Genomic DNA, 21,955 nt, shown 5'->3' on the forward strand with positions numbered 1-21,955 from the left:
GAATATTTGTCACAGTGGGTCCCAGAGATAAAATGGTAGGGATTGGGTTTAGTCACAAGTATTCACAACTGTACACAATCCATCATTTGGTAGCAAGGCAACAGTGCTCATCCCGTATAAAGCCGAGTGTAAATGTACATGCCAATACTACTTAACCCCGCCCCTTAAAAGCGACTGGATAACTCGGCTGATACACTTACCCCTGGTTAGCTAAAAGTTGTGCAGTATGTGTATCGCATCATGCACGGCCACACCCATTTTCCACCGGTGGAAAAGTGCGGGGCTCACACCAAAAGAATATACGCACTAACAGACATCCCCGGCACTCCGCAAATACTATTTATAACCATTCTACAGTGACATAATAAACAAGGGATGAGCGCTTACAGTTGGGTCATCACATTAAGTTTGTAAAGTAAGAGTTTATGATTAAGCTGGTCAAAAGCCTTTGAGATGACTGTGTAAATCACGTCCAGTTGTTCACCCTGATCAACAGCATGGTAGGCATCCTGTAACAAGGCAGTCAAATTGGTGGAACAGTCCTTGACAGGACAAAACCATACTGTTGCTCAGCAATCACAGGCTGTACATGGTGCCCACATCTGCTGCACAGAATCTTCTCAAAGAATTTAGAAACCAGAGGAATCAAAGACACTGGCCTTTAACCACTTCATGCCAGGGCATTTTTCAGTGTTGATGATGCTGGGCTGGCATGACCATCATTTTTTCCATTTTCAAAATCCTTCAAAAATTTATCATTTCATTTAACGGTCGTTTATAGCTGCACTAAGTAATCTTTAGCCACTACTCTAAGTTGACAGATGACCTTCATTGACGCCCGAGTATTTCAGCCAGGCCTGAAGCCTTTTAAACAGAGCCCAGATTGTGCGGTGTTGTATAACTGTCTTTTGTTCACAAACCTGGCTCAGTGCACTGCTGACCTCTTTTCAATAGGGGCCAGATTAGCGTGCAGCGGTGCTGTGTGGCTCATCACTGCGGTGGTGGAGCACTTTTGTCCCCGGTGGTAATCCGCTCACTCTCAATGCCCCAAACCCTGGAATACGATTTCAAAACAAGGCTGGATTATCACCACTTTTGAGAGTGAAAAATGTTGGTAATGCCCAGCAGCCTGGTCTTTTGTTCGGAGTACGGTCTTTTGTTACAGGGCCCAGTTTCCTTTGTCCGAGTTCGCAGACCCCGGCCACGCATATAAACCATACGTCTCCGATTCCGGAGTCCCCGGCAGGAAGTGGTTAATTAAAAATGTTCTTCGACTTGTGTATTGTCACAATGTGTGCAGTAGCCTGGATTATGGGAGCTTCACAACCTTCTAGCATTTAACACCAACAGACTGAGAAATTGGTCATGTGCATAAAGCAACAACAAAAACTGTAGCAGCATATAAGGGTTTAAGGGTTTGAACAAATTTTAAGATACTGTACATGTATTTCTTTGAAACAAACTTCATTTAAGACAAAAAGAAGTTTATACAGAACATGGTGTATAGTAGAATATAGACATGTAGTTCATGATCCGGAACTGCTGCATGTTACAATTTCAAACTTTCATCAAAATGCAGCAAATTACCTGAAGTATATCCAAATGCCTAAATATTGAATGCTTATATTATTAGTAAGTGCATCTGGGCCCCTGTATACCACAAGGCAAAAGGTATGGCCAATATATACATGTACATGGACACAGATGCACTACATTATTCTTTTTTCCTTGAGTGCGAGCATGACATCGAATCTTAAAGCAAACCTGACACTCAGTAAAGCTAGAAACAAAAAGGCTGAAGCCTTTTTAAAATAAGCCTATTTTTAAATAAATGTACTTAACGTGTCAAGACCAAGGCTCAGTCCTATAAAAATCTAGAATGGGCTCTTATACTCCTGTTTTCATAATTTTTAGTTTTTCAGAGTACATGTCAATCAGTGTACTCAGCATTTGTTTTACACGGATGTTGCTTTATCATTAATTTTCCAGAATTCCTGTTTTCAAGATTATATTTGTCCAGACCGTGGAGGAAGAATCGCAGCAAGGAAGAATGCATATGGACAGCCAATTCAGTGGTAAGTTTAGGATTTTTTTATCTTCATTAATGAACTTTGTTAACAAGGGGGCCTAACTTTACTGTTCAAAAGTTCAGTGATGACGAACCAAGTGGTTTTTAAAGTAGAGGTAATTTTCTACCATTAGACCCTAGCTTAAAATAGTGTAATTTTGCTTCACGATAGCCACTAAAATGCTCAATACTGGTGTCATGTACAGAGTCCACATGTTTATCCCTTTCTTTTAAATATTGGAGAGAAGGCCTGTGTTGGAAGTTGCAGTAACATTCATTTGCCAAAGTTCTTAATTTTTCATGTTTATTTTAAATCTTGCAGAGGATACTTCATCAAGCATAAAGGCCATGCATGGCGTCAGTTCCTGTAAAGAATATCTGTTGTCCCGTGGAAAACACTGCATTTGCAGAGGATTTGTCTTCAACATTTGTGGAGCAATACTATCTAAGTTTCGGTTTTTGTTTTGATCCACCCTGTTTATACAAACTTAAGTACTGTCAAATTGTCGTTTCCTTGCCATGACTGGGTCACATGTATTTAACAAATACTTGGAAATGCAGGTATATATCACCTTTTCACTTGTAAGAAAATATTGTGTCTTGTTATTTCCTACATGTATGCAAACGGTTTTCAATGGAATGTAAGAAAAGTGTATAAGTCAGTTTTGCTAATTTTCTGAATGTGTGATATTAAATAGGTGGTTATTCCTCAATCACTTCTTTGACCACATAAAAATCAACTGAACTGTAACATTCTTTCCTATCAGTAAGCTTAGTAGGAGCCTGCACTTCCAACCTTAATTTTAAAGTGTATTTGGGAAAGTTTCCAGCAGCATTAATATGTTGGCTTTTGTTTTTGGACTTGTCTCTATAAAAAAATATTTAAAGAGGTTAGATTTTTGTTTGCCATTGTTTAAATATACAACCAATTGTCCAAACCCAAAAGGCAAACTCTCCTCTTGGTACCTAAGACAATTTGATTGCATTGTTTGTTTCTTGAGAATGAAATTGAAAAATAAAATGTGTCAGAAACCATATCCTTATGTACCTCTTGATCTGTTTTGTGAGTCTGTCTGCAAAATTTTAACAGTTTCTTTACAGTGTCGTTTTTTTGGGTTTATCATAATTTTCTTTTGTCTCTAGCGCGTGAAGTTTCTGAGCAGTGCTAATAGATTCTCCATTATCCACCTCACGTTTAGCTTTTGGTGACTGATACCAGTCTACTTTCGCCATTGTCCTCATAAAGTGGTGAATATGGGTTGTGTCCCCTGAATGCATGTGCACAGGACCCCATAGAGTATGTTTTGGATGCATGAAAAAGAGGTCTGAAACAAGCGAATATATTAACAGGGAAACAAGTTTGAGGGGAATTTTTCTTACATCATGAGAATCTATAAATTTCTGTTGTTTATTCTCCCAAAGATGATTGATCTGGCATGTCCTCATAAGGCTTACTGCATGCCAGCAGTGTGGATTGTCCCCACAGCTGTGCCAATGCCGGTATGGGTGTACTGTAGTTGAACTTACATGTAGTTTGCAATAAATGTGTATGTACTCAAAAGATAAATCATCTGAGATTTTTACATTCAGAAGGAAAAATAGTTGTGACAAACATTACACAATAGTGGACAGGCATTTGCAATTCATAAAATCAAATCTTAGTTTTGTCGTCTGGTAGAAAAAAAATATGATGCAAACTACTGGTATAGAACTTATCTCAGAAAAACTTTATTTTGATAAACATGTACATGCATATATTTTGAGGATATATCATGATATATGAAGTTATCTGCTCAAGGAATGGCACAATCAGCCTGTTTCATGCTTGTCACTCTGTGGATAGACACAGTGACGTTCGTTATTCCTTAATTAGCTCTCCTTAAATTCCTACAGGTTTAACTTAACGTAATAAAAGGCCATAGATTTTGACACATTTCTCCAATGTTATACATGTACCTGTTTTACCCATGTTTTAACAGATGAATTGCTTTTCTCCATGAGAGTGGTACCGGTGTTTTAAATAACCTGAAAAACATGAGTTGACATAGTTACAGTACATGTATACATGTCCCACTGGAACCCTGAAATACATGTAAGCTGGGCATTTTCATCAAAATCCTATTAAACTGTGTAAACTATATCTTTACAGTTACAAAGTTATAATACTGTATCAATATAATTGTTGAAGTTCATTTCTTACAATTATTCTCAAGGCTGTTAAAGAAAGATATGATTCCGGTTATGTGCAAATGTGTTTTTTAGTGTAGACAGACCCTCTTAAAAATCAGTGGTCTTCTTATTCAACCAACTGTTTGACAAAAATGTCCACTTTTCTTACCCCGTATAAGGAATTAAGAAAAATTTAAAAATAGTGATGGGTGAATTAAGTGTGTGCAACACTTACATGTACATGTAGTCGATTGATTACAAGGCAGGTGAATTCAGGCTTGAATGCTCTTACAATGTACATACATGTACATGTTCCTTCCACTTAATGGTGGGGGTTGGAAGTACTGGTAAATCTGGTAAAATTGGCAAAACTGTCAATCTACACTTCAAATTTGTCCTAAAATCAATGTGTTACTACAATGGTGTACCAAATGTACATGTAGTATTGTAAATCAGATTTTATACGAACTTTGTAACGAAAAGGCCGAGTTGAATCTTTGATGATGTATGCATGTGGTTTGTGCATGCAACATCTGGGGCGTCTCTTCAAAACTCGAGTGCCCAGGTCATTTCAGAGGCTCAATTCTGTTGATCAAACCTACAATTCACTGTTCCAATTACCGGTAAGTATTATATCAATGGAAAGCTTATATCCCAACCATCCTTAAACCACTTATGCCAAGGCCACTGGACTGGGATGGAGCAAATGTCAGTGTGCTCTGATTGAACTAAGTGAACTCTTTGGGGGGAGGCCCTGCTGATTTTTTGTCAATTTCAATCACAAAAAAGACTGCCCCTCATTATCAGGTTGTGAAAACTGCACATCTCGGGAGCCCAACACCACATTTCTTGGATGGTGCTTGGAGCAAACAGCAGATTCACCTTTCAAGAACCTTGAGTGCTTCTACTCACTGAGTACAATACCAATATTTTATCCAAATTCTCGCATTTTAGCTATTAAGCTGTCCTACATGTACATGCAGTGGTTGTTCATGGTCTTGATCATAAGTGAACAGTATTCTCATTAATACGAGTCTTAATCCATGGGTTTTAGACTACTATTTTGTGCCAGTCACGAGCCTAACTTTGTACACTCATGTGACGCACTGTGCAGTACTTCACTGTGGTGGAGGTGACAATCTGCCTCTCTCTAGCAGGACTTTGTTCTGTTGGAAGATAAAGTTCATGTTTGTCTAAAGCTTTTGGCACTTTTTATTTTTCGTTCATTGTTACATGTATGTTCAGTTTTGGCATGTTTATAGTGACAGATATACTGCTAGTCCATACATATATACATGTATGTGTAGTTTATGTGAGCCAAGTGTGGGCTCCAACTTACAATAGGTCAAAAACTTGTGATCAGGAGTGCTTTTCTTTATCGTGTTGTTGTGAAAGTTTTGTGGAAAGTTTTAGCATGTTGCCTGCACATGTAAAAAAAACGCAAACTCTGTTTCATGTTTAGGCTTGATGAGTATAACAAGTCTATGAATTGTTTCATTGTGTATTCTTTACACAGGTGACCTCTGTAGAGAGAGCAGCTTGCACAGTGCCCATGTCTTGTGCTTTTATCCGTTTTATCCACACCCGATTTTTTTCCCCTTCTGCCCATATTTTACAAATTTAGAATGTAATTTCTAGACCATACATACGTGTAATGTACATGTACCAGTACGTCACTAGGTAAGCTTATTTGTTACTGCTCAATCAATTTATTACAAACCTGAACCAGCCAGTGCTTTATCATCAATCCATTTAAGTGTTGACTCCACTTACTAAGGTCTACCACTGTGTAATTTTACCACTTTTTTCTCAATATTGGAACAGTTTTTCAAAATTGCAGTTTCTCAGCTAGATCTCAAAAAGCAGTAAATTAATTCTAATCTACAATGAGGATAATTTCTTTTAACTCATTGGTTTTTATTGGGATTGTAACTTTAATTGTAGAGAGGTCAGTCCCTAACTTAAAACTTAGGCACACCCACCATCTCATAAAAAAACCCTGACATCAGCAAAAACCCTGCTGAACGCCACCTTTCTGCAGGGTATAATCCTACCAAACACCATAATGTACATGTACCAGTATGCAAAAACTCTGTACGGTATTAGGTTCACCACATGTTATTTCACACAAAATATTGCCAACTGTAAAGCTCTGCTAACTGTATAAGGCCAGCAAGAGCTGATTGCAGTGCAAGTACATGTTACCAATTAGAGTGAAATGTTTATTATCAAACTATTAACTGGGCACTGAGTAAAATATTTTGGTTGGATCTGCAAACAAATTAACAGTATGTAGACAAAACAAAGTAGTTATATGGCAATAGAGCTTGACAGGGGCTGCCAAGACAACAACAGGCCAAAAGCCAAAAAAGAATTTTCAACAAGTTCAGTGTTTTGTCCTCTCCTCTACAGTGAATACAAGTAGAAAGTGCCATAACTCAAGGTACATGTACATGTACATACATGTACCTAGTATTTCTCCTTGAAGTACGGTTACAATTTTGAGTTTTGAACAATTCAAGAAAAAACAGTGACTTTAGACATTGTTATTCTGACATGAAACTAAACCTGAAACTAACCAATACGAAATGAAGTCTTACTTCCACAGTCATACAGCACATGCAGACAGGTATTTAGAGTCAGCATTTGAAAAGTGGTAAATACAAAGTTGAAAAATAGTAGAATATTTTCAAAATTAACAATAGCTTCATTTGGCTTCCCTTTAATCAGATATAAGTACATGTACATGGTGTGAATTGGAATGCAGTGAGTATGCAACAAATAAACATCACTGTGCACATGTATGCATGCATGGATTACAGCGACAAACGTGTAAAACTTTCCTGAGACAAGAAAAAAATGGCCTGATAGAAACTCACCCCTTTACTGCCTTAATGAATTTCCTTGCTCCATCAGTCAACCGTTCATCAGTACACCCCGTCAACCTAAATGGTGTCCTTTTGTGACCACCAGATGAGTGACAAAGTGAAATGGCTGGGCATGGTCTATATGCTGGCTCCCACCAAAGACTAGCACAATGGTGTCAGTAGACCAGCACAAATAGATGCGTACTCACTGTAGTCCTGAAATGCAACAAAAGAAAAACAACTTTAAACAACTGATTGTGGATGATTAACACATGCATGTACATGTACCCTGTATTCAACCAAAAGGCTAATGTACCGTTATCCCCTTACTTCTCCAGAAACCCAACATTTCAGTCAGGAAGTTTATTAAAGGAAATACCAGTAATTTCCATATATAAAACTTCACCAAAGTCATCAAATAAAGAACACACCCATTTATGATGAATATATACCAAAGAAAGTGTGAGTGACCGGGTAAGAATTACAACATATTTGGTTTCTTTGAGAATAAAGGGCTGAATGTACAGCTGTGAATGGGTGGAGGAATGTGTAGTGGAAGTTTCAATGATGCATGTAGCATACCCTTGTGGGGGGTGCACAGGGTATAGGAGATTCACTTCACATTGGTCTGGCGCGGGCTAGACACACTTTTATTTTCTTGATCTTTTTATACAAATTTGGATCCTTTTACTTCCATTGTTGCTATCTGTTTCACCCAAATTTCATTCACAAATATACCAGTACTAAGCATTATTTGTTATTTTATAGGCAAGTCAAAGACTTGGCTCAAACTGCAGTAGACCAGTTAGGTGATGACAACCCTTCCTTGTCGGTCGTAAAAGCAACACTGTCCAGTACCATCAACAAGAGACAGAAGTTGATTCATGTGGCCGATTCCAGCATGTACGGTTGAGCCATGGTTACGGAGTATGAGGAGCATCAACTGGCTGCATACCAAGATGATGACAAGATTACCCTTGCAGAAAATCAAGCTGCCAGAAAGATTAAGCAGAAGAGGGCAGCAGAGGCAGCAGTCTGGCAGGCTAAGAGGTTAAGAGCTCTTATGAACGTCCTGCTTCCACTTTTCATCCCTCTGAGCAGTCCAAACATTACGGTGCTCAGGTCACCATGCCTCAAGTTTTGGAGGAGCGTGTTTCGTGTGAAGGAGCTCTCTCATTGGAAGGCCACCTGCTCCAAGCATAAAGTGGATGTGCAAGCTCAAACCAGTTAAGTTACATGTAAGTTCAATTCTGATGTTGAGTTGTATTCTGATAGTATTAATTAATCTGATGTTGTTGACAGTTACTATGCATATGAAGAAAACCCACCTAAAGTATTACAATTAAAAAGTTGCAAGGCTTAATTCTAGATACCATAAGCCAGGTTGTGAAACAGTAGATGCTTTCACTGTAGACTGGAAAAAAGAAAACAATTGGGTTGTACCCCCAATCGCCTTGACACCTAGAGTTATCAAGCTCATGGAAAGTACCAAGGTCATTGGCACTTTGATTAACCCATGCTGGTTTTTGGCATCATACTGGCCGATCTTATCTCCAGATAGTTATAATCTAGGGAAACCATTACAACTAGCATATGAAATTAATAGAAACTGGCCGATATTTGTCCCGGAAGACGTGGCAATGTTAAGTTAATAGAATATTACTCAAAGCGAAATACTTGGATTAAAGAATTCTCATACTGTATGTCTAAATTTAAAATACCATACATGTACATGTAATAATGACGTTTTGTTTTGTTTTTGTGCAGACCATATGCATCAATGACATTTGGGCTTCAAGTATGGAAGAGGAATCACCAGAATGGAGGCATTCAGCAGCTCAGCTTCTGAGTGTAATGCTGGACTTACATGTAAGGGAGGAAAGGGAAGCTGTACTTGGGAGCTTTCTTACAGTGGTCAGATTGGCCTAGGGGTCTTGGAAAAAGCACATAAGCACAGACCACTTTGAATATACATCTATATTTCACTCGTTTAAGTAAAAAGTGTAATTCCCCAGCACCAATTGTTAAAGCTGTAACATCCACAACTTGGGCCCACAAAATAGCCGTAATTGATGATCCCATGGTCTTTTCATTTGTAAAGTTTACTTTAGAACCTTAAACGATGGCTCTCTAAACCAATTGAAACAAAAAGGCTAGTACCTTGCTTCAGTTCTGAAGGAAATTATAGATTCTTACTTGTAAAATGCGAACAAAGAGACAGATCTTATAAGCTTGAGATCAGTTACAATGTGTCTTTTGGCATACACAGGTTTTTTACGATTTATTGAAATTGCTTCATGTCAAGCTTTCTCAAATTTCTGTGGTGGTCAGACTTTAACTCTAGGGCTCTCTCAGGTTTCCACACCACGCACTTTCTCACAAACCTCGAGTGTTCCTACTCGTTCAACAAAGTCCCGACATAATATTTTAATAGTTGTATTTTCTGTATAAAGTGGCCCCAGTGATTGTTCATGGTCATAATCATAAATTAACCGTATCCTCATCAATATTAGTCTGCTACAATGGGTTCTAGTCCATAGTCTGTCCCGTGACGTACTTCATTGTGGCGTAAGTGACAATCTGCCTCTCTCTAGCAGGAGTTTGTTCTGTCAGAACGTAAGTGTACTTTGTGACTTTTTTTGTTCATTTATCGTTATGCACAGTTCTGGCCTGTTCACATTGACAGGTTTGTCTCGTAGTACGTGTGGGCCAAGTGTGAGCTCCAAGTCACTTCAAAAATTTGTCATTTGAATTGATTTTGCTAGTTGCGTTGTCATGAACGTTTTGTGGAAAGTTTGACCACGTGACTTGTACACATGCACGAAGCGTATCAACTGTTTCATATTTGGACTCAATGACTATTACATATACTGAATTGTTTCATTGTGTGGTCTTCACACAGCTGAACTCTGTAGAGAGAGCAGGTTGCACAGGGCCCTTTTATCCTTTAGCCTATCCTTTAATTATCCTTTTATCCTTAAATTATGCCTTTGCCCACTGGCTCTGCCATATCTTATGACTTACCTTTTTATTCTTGCAATTATAACACCCACAGCATAAGCTTTTTTATTACTGGTCAACCAATCCATATCATTGTCAACTCCATTTATTACTATCCGCAATTGTGTAAATTTTCTCAATCTCAATAATGGGACAGTCCTAAATTTGTCAATTTGATTTCAAGTAGAACTAAAACAACTCTAATATACATGTACAGTGAGAATCATTCTTTGTGCCAGTTCTTGAACTGTATTTTGAGTATCTTAATTGCCAGAGAGATCAATCCCAAATTAAAACTGTAGCTTACCCCACCACCGTAGGGTATCACCACCCTACTTGTAGCATAAACATGACATTTCTTTCATTTATGAGGGTTTTACTATGCTCATTCTGTCAAGCACAACTGACCAGTATCGAGAGGGTAGACAAGTAGTCATAAATAAGACAGATTCTAGGTATAGTCCAGTAGAGTTGTTACAGAAATATATATCCGCAGCTGAAGTTTCTGAATCAGACGCCTTTATTTTTCATGCTCAGTCAAAAGTTAAAGGTGGGTACAAATTGAGAGGTATTAATCAGTCACACTCGGATTCAAGTGTAAGGGAAGTTATCCTTGAGGTTTTAGCCCTGTGTTTGTTGCAGATATTAAGAGATTTGGCTTGCAAAGCCTCCAATCCAGGGGGCAACCACTGCTGCCAAAGTGGAAGTGCCAGACAGATTGTTTACAAGGCACAGTGGATGGAAATCAGAGTTGGTAAAGGACGGGTGTGTTGAAGATCCTTTGGAAGATTTGTTATTGATCTCTAGAGCTTTTGGTTAGTAAGGGTAGTTCTTCTGCATGAGGGCAGCCCTGTCTGGAGTGTAAATACAGTATATTGCATAGAGCAGACCTACATTTCTCATCCTTACATCAGGGTGAGTTTTTCATAGCCAGTGAGTGGCGGTGCCACTCAATGCAAAGACGAGAAAGTAATCTGATAAATGTATTGTCCAAGTACCGGTATGATGGTATTCATTTCAAAATCTGTTATTTTTATGAATGCTACGGATTGCAACTGGACACATCAATTTCACACCAACAAATAGACTGACATGCCATGATAAAAAGTCACTTCTTTTTGAGAAAGTTTGCTGGAAATGAAAGCACAGGCTCTCTGACCTTCAGTTTACACACATGTACATGCAGATGTTTCAGTTGTAAGACAAACTGCATTACCAGAGATCATCTGCATGTTTTCTTTGAACACTTGAGAAGCACTGGTCTTAACAATGCAACAGACCAGAACAAAAAGCATTGTCCAAGCAGTGTCTGTTCCCTGCTTAGATATATTACGTTGCTGTTGTAAGCAGGTCAGAACCGAATCTGAATCAGGAGGCTCGCTGAGCCTGCCAGAGTTTACCAGCAAATCACTACTTTTGCAAGAAAGTGAAACCCATTAATGCTACAAAGCAGGGTTGGGTACTTATTTGATTCAAATAATAATAATAATTTTAGAAATCATTTTTTTTTTTAAATTAAATCAGATTTTCTTTTTCTTTTACTTCCACACACCCTTAAATACGGTACCCATCAACAAGGAGCTTTCAGGTTTCTATACCAGTTACCTGATAAAAATCATTCAGTATTTAGAAATTTCTAGCAAACAATTCTCAAAAATTAGTAATGATATGCACCTTTGACCAAAAAAACACTGCTGCATATGATGTCACCCTGAAGGCAATTGCTCTTATGTACAGTACTTTACCATTAAAATTTTCTCAGGGAAAGTGCTATTAGTACAAGTCATAGCATGGAAAATCCACAGCAGTAGGTTCAAATTTTCTGGAAATCCAAGGATCAACAATGACAGTACCCGGTATCTTAATACACTACTTTTAAAGACAACCCATGTCAGGCAGAAACAAAAATAATCCCATTGGCTGCCACTTTGAAAAAACAGCATCAAAAACAGTGAGAGATGTACATTGTTAAACCCTTGGATATGAGTTGCAGGGATTGGTGAAGTGAATCCTTCTGGGAGATGACATATGGTCTAGCCACAATCAGACATAATCACTGGATGCTCCAGAGTGCATGGCAAATGTTTAATCACACATTCACAACCCTTCCTCTACTTTGTGATCCTTTTGGCAAGATATCTCAAAATCAAGAGGTATGAATAATATCGATGTTCCCATTTTCCAGGCCCATTTAGGACTAAATTCAGCTCAAAATGGAAGATAAAATGGAATCAGACACCTGATGGGACCAACCGATATCCCATAATTACCCTCTGAATAATAATGATCAACACTAGACAGATTAATCAGTCAAGCTCTGAATGAATTACAATCTCAAATTAAAAGCCGTAAATGACCAAAACACATCATACAGTGATGTCTACATGGACTCAGACCTCCACAAAACTCCAAACCTATATGAACATGTATGTCAATTTTTACCCAGAGCCAAAAACCAAGATTCCATTTGTATGAGCAATGTTGACAAAAAGATCAGGATAAAGGCTGCAAATGTGGGGAACAACACTCAAAGTGCATTGGCTCACTGTGGGTGCAAAACTATCTAACAGGAAAGAGGAATACAAAACATCAGAGTAACATACAATGTATATGCTTAATATAACCCCAAATCACAACACCTGCCAAACAACAAAAGGATGCCACTACCCAAACTGAAGATAGGACAGCGGCGCAAATAGATCCCCGACACCAGTGCCTCTGTAGTGAGCTAAACATCTTGGAACTACTCACTTCACCAGAGTAATGCAAATCTGAGATACTATCAATGATACACGACCAGAGAACAGCTGCAAAAATCTGTAACTGATCACCTTCAAACTAGACCTGAGGAATCTAGACAACATAAAAAAAGACATAGAACAGCATCACAGTCACCAACTGGTGCAAGGAAAACAGAATATGGCAAAATCACACTAAATGAAGATGGGAACACAAGCAACTACATGTATGTACATGTAGTCTACCTAGCAAAATGCAAGTCATTCCCCTAAGGCAATCCAAACACATCATTATGAATTATGAACCTCATTATCACAGGTTGAATTATTTTACAATGGAATGCACAATCTCTCATAGCCCACTACAAAGAATTTAACAAAGCTATAGATCCATTCTTGGCCCACCAGATATTATTTACATCCAAGAAATGTGGTTGAAAGATGATACAAAAATGTTAGATTACCTGGTTGTGATGTCTATTGACATGATAGAAACAATACTAACCAGAAAAGTGGTGGTGGGTGTGCTTTCATGACAAAGTACCTGGTATGGTGTTGCCGTCAAGTACAAAACAGGTTCCAACACTTCTGTGGAATTCCAAATCAGATCACTGAATGTACATGTACAAGCAAGCCTTACATTGTTGGCTGTGATTTTAAAAGTCTTAACCTGCTGTGTGGCAACTCTTAACTTGACCACAATGGATAAATTATTGATGACATCAATAACAATCTTGTTTGTCTCAATACAGGAGAAGGCACCAGGGTTAATAGGAGAAGGCACCAGGGTTAACACATCACACAGTTCCCTAACTCTAGCTTCCCCTTGCATAGCCTCCAACAACAAATTGGATTGTGCTAAACGACACATGCAGAAATGACCACTGCCCAACCACTAAAGGGTTGTTGGCATCTGCCAGTCTGGGAAGACAATGGAGCTGCACCTGAGGCTATGTTCAGACACTGTGTTAGTGAAAACGGTAAAAGTTAAAATGGTCATTCACCACAGGTGGCAGTCATAAAATTAAAACCCACCAAGCCTTTGGAACCACTTTAATTTGGAAGCTTTAACCCAAAACGGTTTATCTCCTTTTCTTGGGGTCATGAAGAACTTCCTTTCATTTAAATTAATCCCACTTAAGTGTGTTTACATACACACATGGCTGGCGTGTGCTTGAAGCAGGTTTGGACTGGTTGCCGATATACTTACTGTAAAAACATGCTGATTCTCACCCGTGTACCAGAGTTTGTGTTATGTTTGCAACATGGTGCTCTATCGGGAGACACTTGTTCAGATATCATTGCGATGCAACAAATGATGGTTGCCCTAGAAAAATGCTCATCAGCAGTCCACAGCCTTACAGACACATTACCAGTCTTAGGCATCCTTAGAAGGCAAATAAAACAAAATGTATTGCTTTTTCCCGATTACAGCGGCAGTTCTGGCAATATACCACGGAGAGGCAGGCGAGAGTGACCGCTTTTTTCCATGTTGTAATGGCAGTTTTGTAGGATGATAGCATTGCACGGGTCGTTCAGCATGATGATGATGCGGTTACACTGTATACCTCATTGTTTATAACAAAAACGCACCAAAGAAAAGCTGTTATGTAACTCTATGTCAATGCGCAGGCTAAAACCGGATGCGTTTCAGCAAACAGCATTTTGGTTCAATGCCAAACCCTCCCTCTGAGGTAGATTAAATCACCATTTTAACTCCAGCCAGCCAGGGTTACTGCTCTGACAGCCTGCTTCCAGCTGGTCTCTCTCTGTTGCTTGCCAGCCAGGGTTACTACTCTGACAGCCTGTCTCCAGCTGGTCTCTCTCTGTTGCTCGCCAGCCAGGGTTACTGGTCTGACAGCCTGCTTCCAGCTGGTCTCTCTCTGTTGCTCGCCAGCCAGGGTTACTGCTCTGACAGCCTGCTTCCAGCTGGTCTCTCTCTGTTTCTCTCTCTTGTTAGGCACACAGTCCTGCCCGGGTGATATCAAGTATCCTTCTCAGGCTGCAGATTCAGAAAGCATTGAGTCTGAGTTCTTAACAGGAGTATTACATGCAGGTCAACGCCTCGTTGCTGTGAAGAAGAGTGCTATAGATGCAGGCCCAGAACACCTGCATCTTGGTATTGGTGGTAAGCATGGAGTGGTCCTAAACCCTCTTGGTAGGCGGGCCATACCTGTTTATGTTCTGCCTGCACAGGAGCTAAGCTCAGCGTCTAGAGAGAGGTTGCTCAAAATGGATGAACACAGTTTCAGGTACATACAGATGGAATTGTCTATGACCCCTCATGTGTTGTCACCAATTTAGGTGTTGGGAATGGAGCTGACATCTTGCCCCATGATGTTGGTATTTTATAGATTGATCAGAAGACCAACCTCCTTGCAAGCATGCGCAACAAAAGTCATTGTAGTCCCTCTTGTATGTGTGTGCTACTAATGTTGCATCATCTGCAGAGAGCTGTTTTCAGGGAGGTACTGCCTCCAGTTTGGTCTTTGCTCTCAGGTGGGCAAGGTTGAAAAAGCCGCCGTCACTTCTGGTGTGAATATACACGTACAGTGTACATGTACATGTAGTTCCCATCCTCTGCCTGGGTGAAGGCAAAGATGCCAAACAGGGTTTGAACCAAAACACAACACTCCTTGACTTCACTCTTGATTGTAATAAGTCAGAGGTGGAACCATCAAACTGGACAGTGCCTTTTATGTTCACATGGAAAGACACAATCAGGCTTTGAAAAACCTTAGAATCTCAATTAATAAACGACAATTTATAAAAAGGTACATGTACATGTATGCGCCATTGCAATGAAAACTACTAAAGCTGCTAAAAGTAAGAATTGCAAAGATTTTGCAATAATATAATCTCAAGACTAACGCAAAAGTTATCAGAAACAAGATCAAATGGATTGATCCTATCCAAACAAGGGGTAGTATCCAGTTTAACACTACAATGGCAATGATATCATTTCTGGTAAAACCAAGGCACTGGTCAACAACTTTGCCAAAATCAGTAGAACTGAAAATTACAGTCCCTCTTCCATTAATACTTACATGTAACAAGACACTGAAAACAATCTAAATCTAAATGATAACAATGATACTTTAATGTAATTGATGAACCATTCAATCAATATCAATGCATTGAATCATGCCATTGATTCCTCCAAATGCACAACACCTGGCAAAGATGGAATCAACAACAAGGACATCAAACATTTTCCCATAAAAGTCAAGGAATACTTTTAATCTTCAACATGATTTGGCACACTTCTCAATGTCCCAAACAGTAGAAAGATAGTAACTTCATTCCCATTCTCCAACTCGGGAAAGATCCTGCCATACATTGTATCTTCATTTTGCCACCTTATCCACTCCATACCACATCCTTAATCTTGAATCGGCCATCAACAAAGCCTGAAAAACAAGCTTCTTAGAAAATGCAAGCTACTGGTACAAGTAAGACTAAAACCCTTTCCACTGAAAGAATCCCAGAAAATGTTGTCCCCCAGGGCAACATTATTAGCCCACTGCTCGTGATTTTGATCACTCTCACAACCTCCTTGATGTCAGAGTTTCTCAATATGCAGATACTGGTAATATACTTGTATACCGGTAGCAATTTGGAAGTCCAACAGAAACATCTCTTTCTTGAGAAGAAAATCCAAAAACGTCTCGACAACATTCTCTTCTAGTGCGAAATATGGGCTTTCATGCTATCTCATCCCAACACAATTGCAGTCATTTTCACAAGGAAGACCAATAACTCTCTCTTTAAGTTTATCCAAAACCACTGAATCCAAATCCTGCAATCGACCAAATTCCTGGGTGTTACTTTTGACAACAAGTTAATAGATAATATCGCTGTAAAATGCAAAAGAAAACTTAACTGCTGTATCAACAGAATCCTATTGGGCACTGACTGTAATATACATGTACTATTTCAGTTACACTCTGTCTTAATAGGCCAGTTCACTAATAAAATCTTATTTATGTACCCATGCATATAAAAGGCAAGTAGAAGCAACAAACTTGAGCAGCCCATTGAAAATGTACAGGGGCACAAATTTCAACATCATTCTTTTCACAGCTTCTGCACTTGTTTTCACTTTTGTTTAAAGGAAACCCTCTAAAACCATTATGGCTATTACTTTCCGGTGTGAGCGAGATTTTTGGAAAACAAAATAAAACTTGAAAAATGTTATTCATTCAAAAAGCATGAGGGTGGATGTTAACTTCTTAGCAGCTGTCTAGGTAGAAAATGGCAAATTACAGTGGATTCAATTATTTACTAAAAACAAATTATTTACCAAGATTTTGTAATCTAATTCTTTCTGAATACATGTACATCACCTGTACCGACTAGAATTGGATTTTGATGCATTGTATTATCTCCTGCCTGTCAGTGTTTGTCAGTGTGTGTCATTGCCAAAACACATTTTCATGTCTTGTATTGTCCTAAGGGTACAAAGGCAAATTTATGCTTCACCCTTTACCTAAATGTTGTTCTTTAACGTGTGCTTTATCTTTCTGCTTGACATTGTACATTCTAAGGCAAACTACTGTAAAACTTAATTCATCTTCTACTCTGTAACCATGGTGTGAACAACATTAAATAAACGTCTGTCAAACTATAAAAAAGGCTAATCAATAAAGACCACTGGTTGTAACAGAAGTTTGAAGACCAAATAGTTGGCAACCAAGTCAAGACTCAACCCAAAAAGACTGCAGGAATCATAGGATTTTTCACAAAGATACCAATTTGTCAGTGTCTGCACTTCCTATATCTCGCCAACCCCCAAATAGTGGCAACACCATGACCTACTTGGTGAATATCAGAAATAGTTTGATAGAGGCAACATGGTCCCCTTGTTACATCACTGATGATTGTAACACAAGAATCCAAAAAGATGTTGTTCTGCGAGGGATATCTCAATTGGCTCCATATTGAGTGTGTTTCAAAGGTTGGAGTATGTGGTCAGCCGCTGGATGCCAGTCACTGGATGTGTCTGCAATGCAGCCTCAAAGAAGAGCTGTGAGACTCGGCCTTCGAAACCTCACGGTCCAGTAGTAGGAATTTCTGCATGTAGACCCATGGGCATCACAAGAACTTTCTCTGGGAAAGCGCCCTTTTTTCAAGGAAAAAGGGGGCAGTGATCACCTTGCCCCCCTCTGTGACGCAAATGCCCAGACTTGATGTAGTCAATGTCGGAAGGATTTAAAGCAAATTCAGTGGGATGTATCTGCATTGACTGAACTCTGTTTTCAAGCTCAATGCAGAAACTGATTTTGTTAGTTCTTTTGTTCAAAAGAAGTTATCAAAAAACTAATTGTTAAAATGTTGATGTGACATTAAAAATGACAGGCAATTTAATTTTCCTGTAAACAGATGTTAATATACTGGAAGATCCTTCAAAGATGCTTCTGTTATCTCACAGGCTAATTCCATAGTCACCCCCGGTGTCATGCAACTACTAATTAATTGCCTCTGTCGCTAATACGAATAATTCAACAGAGTACTTTAACATTAAGACTTACATGTACATGTATTTGTAAAATGAAATCACTTTTAAAACTACAGTTACATGTATCAAGTAAAACGTTTGCTCATTTATTTTCACAAAAAATTGGGATGCGTTTAGTTCAAAATTTGCCAAGTGTGTATCTTGAATTGTAAACATTAGATTCCTTGTCATACATTATCTTTTGGAATCATCCAATGACCAACACTGATTGATAAGGAGCTCCACAGCAAGTTTTACTTTCAGTTTTATAGCAATAAGCTAACAAAATTCACTCTGTTGTGAGCAAGAGTTCCCATGAAAGACATAAATGAGGTTACTATCACACGAGCAGCTTTGTAGTACTTCCTGAGTCTCTCATCTTTATGGCTCCCCAGTTTAACCACTTTACATCTCTACCCCCGTCTCCTTTATCCTATCCTTCACTGCCTCTCCTTTTCGCCTACCTACCCAAAGAGTGTAACATTTTACAATGTACAACAACTCAAAGTTACCTGTTGCAATGACCCTGTGACCCCCTGCCAGCCTGCCCCGATACACATTTATTTTTATACCTTTTTAGCGCCACCATGCACTGGGCATGTATACACAAAAAACAACTGCCCTAAAATTTAATGACAAAATAAAATAAAGATTTTTTCTGTAAGCATTCATCCTGAATATTGTCATATTTGATGATTTTTCAAGTTACAGTAGTTTGAATTCCATGTACTTTAAATCAACTTCCAGGTCGTCCCATACATGCCGGAAATTGAGTTACATGTACATGTACCATATCATAGTTTTTATATTACACAACATGTATTACCTCCTGCCTGACATGCTATGCCATAGAGAACATTTTACAGATGTTTTGGTCAATAAATAAAGAGAAAAACACTAGTGGCATTTATTTCAGACATTTTGTAATTTTGGATAATTTTTAAAGTACTGTATGTTTGAACTACTTTTACTCAACCTCCGCGTTGACCCATACACGTGCAGAAATCAAGTGAAGAGTTGGTTTATTGTTAACTCCGGCCTGGCGTATTATTCCATTTAGGATGATTTAAGGTTGTCAGGGTGGGTAAATAAGGAAACAAAATAACGGGCACCTGATACATACATGTAGGCATTAATTAAAGAAATTCTTTGCCATTTTCATAAGTTTTCGAGTAAAATCATGTGAATACTGTTGCAGTTGATTATACATGTACCTCCGTTCTGACACGCTATACAAATGAGGATATTTTGTAATTGTTATTGTTAATGAAGAATAAAGTAACTTCTTTCTGTTTATGTACCTCCAACTACCTCTGGCTACCTCCGACTTTTACCAACACCCTGTTTTTACAGTGGTGTATAACATCAGTGTAGTGCTATATATACCCATTTAAATGACTGTTTTTTGCTAAGGAAGGTCTTGTATGACGTTTTGTCTGTAAGGGTAGTAGGGGTAAAAAAAGCCAGTCTAAGTAATCAGAAATAAAGGAGGAGACTGTTAACATTTCAAATCATGAAAATGTAGTCAAATAGGCCCAGGCTACGGTAGCTGTTTAACCAAGACACTTGTAAGGTTACACATTGAAAATAAACAAAAGTTGCCATGATTGGTTGGTTCGGTTTTTCTTCCAGTTACTGCTTTTTGTATGGGTAGTCTTTGGCTCAGCCTAAGGTTGGACGTTGTTATCATTTACCTTTTACACTACTTCCAGGACTGCAAGGTTTATACAAATCTTGCAGTTCTTGACGAAGGTACATGTACATGTATAACACTAACATCCAAGATAAGACATTTCCTATTTTGCCGTCACACAAAACATGTCAGCGCACAGGTTTATGTGCGCTTGGCATGAAGAGCGCTGAGCTAGACGCGCAGTGCATTTATATTGGAATTTATAGTATTCGCACTCGAGCCAGGTGCACGCGTGAGTTCATTTAGAAAACCGGGTCCAAGCTCTTTCCTTAAGCGTTGAGGGTGCATGTCTGCACGAGGGGGATACCCAAAGTCAGAAAAAGAGGAGTAGGCCATACTTGTGGCAAAATAACTTGGACTTGTGACTTGTAAGTCATTCAAATATTGTTTACAAATGAAAACAGATTTCCATATATGAAGTTCACTTTTTAAGGTCAATTTTTGCTCTAGGACAGATTTAAAAAGGGCCATATTTATTTTGGGGGAATGCTCCTTTTGCAAAAGCCATGGCACTTGGCAGAAACAGGTCCCAACGAATTTTCTTTTCTCCAAAAATAATGCTGAATTTGAATTCATATGGCATAGATGTCTGTGATAGGATCCAAGTAAGCATACAACGGCCAGGTTTCTCATTCTCTTTCAGTGGTGGGGTTCTGTTTTAAGGTCACTTTGCACTGTGACCCCAAGACTCTTCAGCGTGTTCACGAATTCCAGGACATGATCATTGAGAATTACATGTATGAAAGGGGGTTACAGGTTCATAGTCTTGATCACAAGTGAACAGCATTCTCATGGGGTCAATTTCTGGCAGGATATTTCTCTTTTAGGTCGGGTAATTCTTCAGTTTCTATTAATTTTCTGGGTTTGATTTTTAAGAAATAACTAAACGAAAAAGTATTACAAACTAGAGGAACGTGGTCGTGAACAACCAATGAGCTGTTTCGGAACTGTCTGTTTGGTCATCATGACGTCATAAGTTTAAGAAAATTCTTTCATGAGGGTCTCTGTTGTGTGTAACTTTGATGTTGATCAAACCTATGAAAATTGCCCAAAATAGTGGCTTGAAAAAGTGTACAAAGTAGATGGACTTAAAACTCCTATGCAAAAAAGCTGCTCCTTTGTGATGTCATGTGATTTACCTTTAAACTGAGAGAAAATTATGAAATGTTTTTTGATATTGAGACTCTTGGGTATACATGTAATCAAACGAAGATGAAAAATAATAACGATTTTTTTTTCGTTCTCAGAGCAATTTTCAGTTGAAGTTCAGGACTACTCTCATTAAGATCAATAATATTGCGTAGCAGAAAAACATGAACAAACCCTATGGGAAAAACTGAAGCTTTAATCTCCTGTCATGTGACCCTTGATGAAGTAATTTTGACGATTCTTTTTTGGGAGCTTCTCTCCATTAGGGACTTCAAGTGTACATTGAGGGAAATCATTCAGATTTACCAACATGCCGAAAATAGGCTGTTGAAAAATGTGTACAAAACCTATGGGCAAAATTAAATATCCAAAAATCAATTTAAAAATATGTGATAACGTCACCATGGCATCATAAATCGGGCATTTATTTCATCAGGGTCTTTTTTGTCTGTAACTTTGATGTTGATCGAACCTTTGACAATTTGCCAGATAGTTTCTTGAAAACGTGTACAAAGACAATTGGCTAAAAACACGTGTGCAGGAAAACTGCTCCTTTAATTTCATGTCTCGTGTTTTTTGTCTAAACTGGAAAACATTTTTGAAAAATTGTTTAATATTTGGAATCTGGGGTATATTTGGGATCGAACGGAAGGGAAAATTTAGTCTGATTTCTCTTTCGTTCTGGTAGCAATTCTCGGTCGAAGTTGAGCGCTGCTCACGCATTATGCTGGACAATGTCAACAACGCCATCTGTGGTTCAATATAGGACAGTTT

The 21,955-nt window shown here is 38.6% G+C and overlaps 2 protein-coding genes and 1 long non-coding RNA gene across 5 annotated transcripts in view; 2 read left to right on the plus strand and 1 right to left on the minus strand.

Annotated features, from left to right (window-relative positions):
• The window catches only part of LOC110988129 (uncharacterized), a 498,416-nt gene that overhangs the window by 369,011 nt on the left and 107,450 nt on the right, over positions 1-21,955 (plus strand). The gene's annotated exons all lie outside the window — the stretch shown is intronic.
• The window catches only part of LOC147799529 (uncharacterized), a 278,554-nt gene that overhangs the window by 14,591 nt on the left and 242,008 nt on the right, over positions 1-21,955 (minus strand). The gene's annotated exons all lie outside the window — the stretch shown is intronic.
• LOC147799530 (uncharacterized) lies at positions 7,238-11,107 on the plus strand. The gene is made up of 2 exons (XM_087135117.1): positions 7,238-8,342; positions 8,872-11,107. Exon 1 carries the CDS (start codon positions 8,021-8,023, stop codon positions 8,333-8,335), a length of 315 nt encoding a protein of 104 aa, XP_086991243.1. The 5' UTR covers positions 7,238-8,020; the 3' UTR covers positions 8,336-8,342; positions 8,872-11,107.

This window comes from Acanthaster planci, linkage group LG03, assembly GCF_054643075.1.
Source record: "Acanthaster planci isolate LZ-2023a linkage group LG03, COTS_SCS, whole genome shotgun sequence".
NCBI classification, from domain to species: domain Eukaryota; kingdom Metazoa; phylum Echinodermata; class Asteroidea; order Valvatida; family Acanthasteridae; genus Acanthaster; species Acanthaster planci.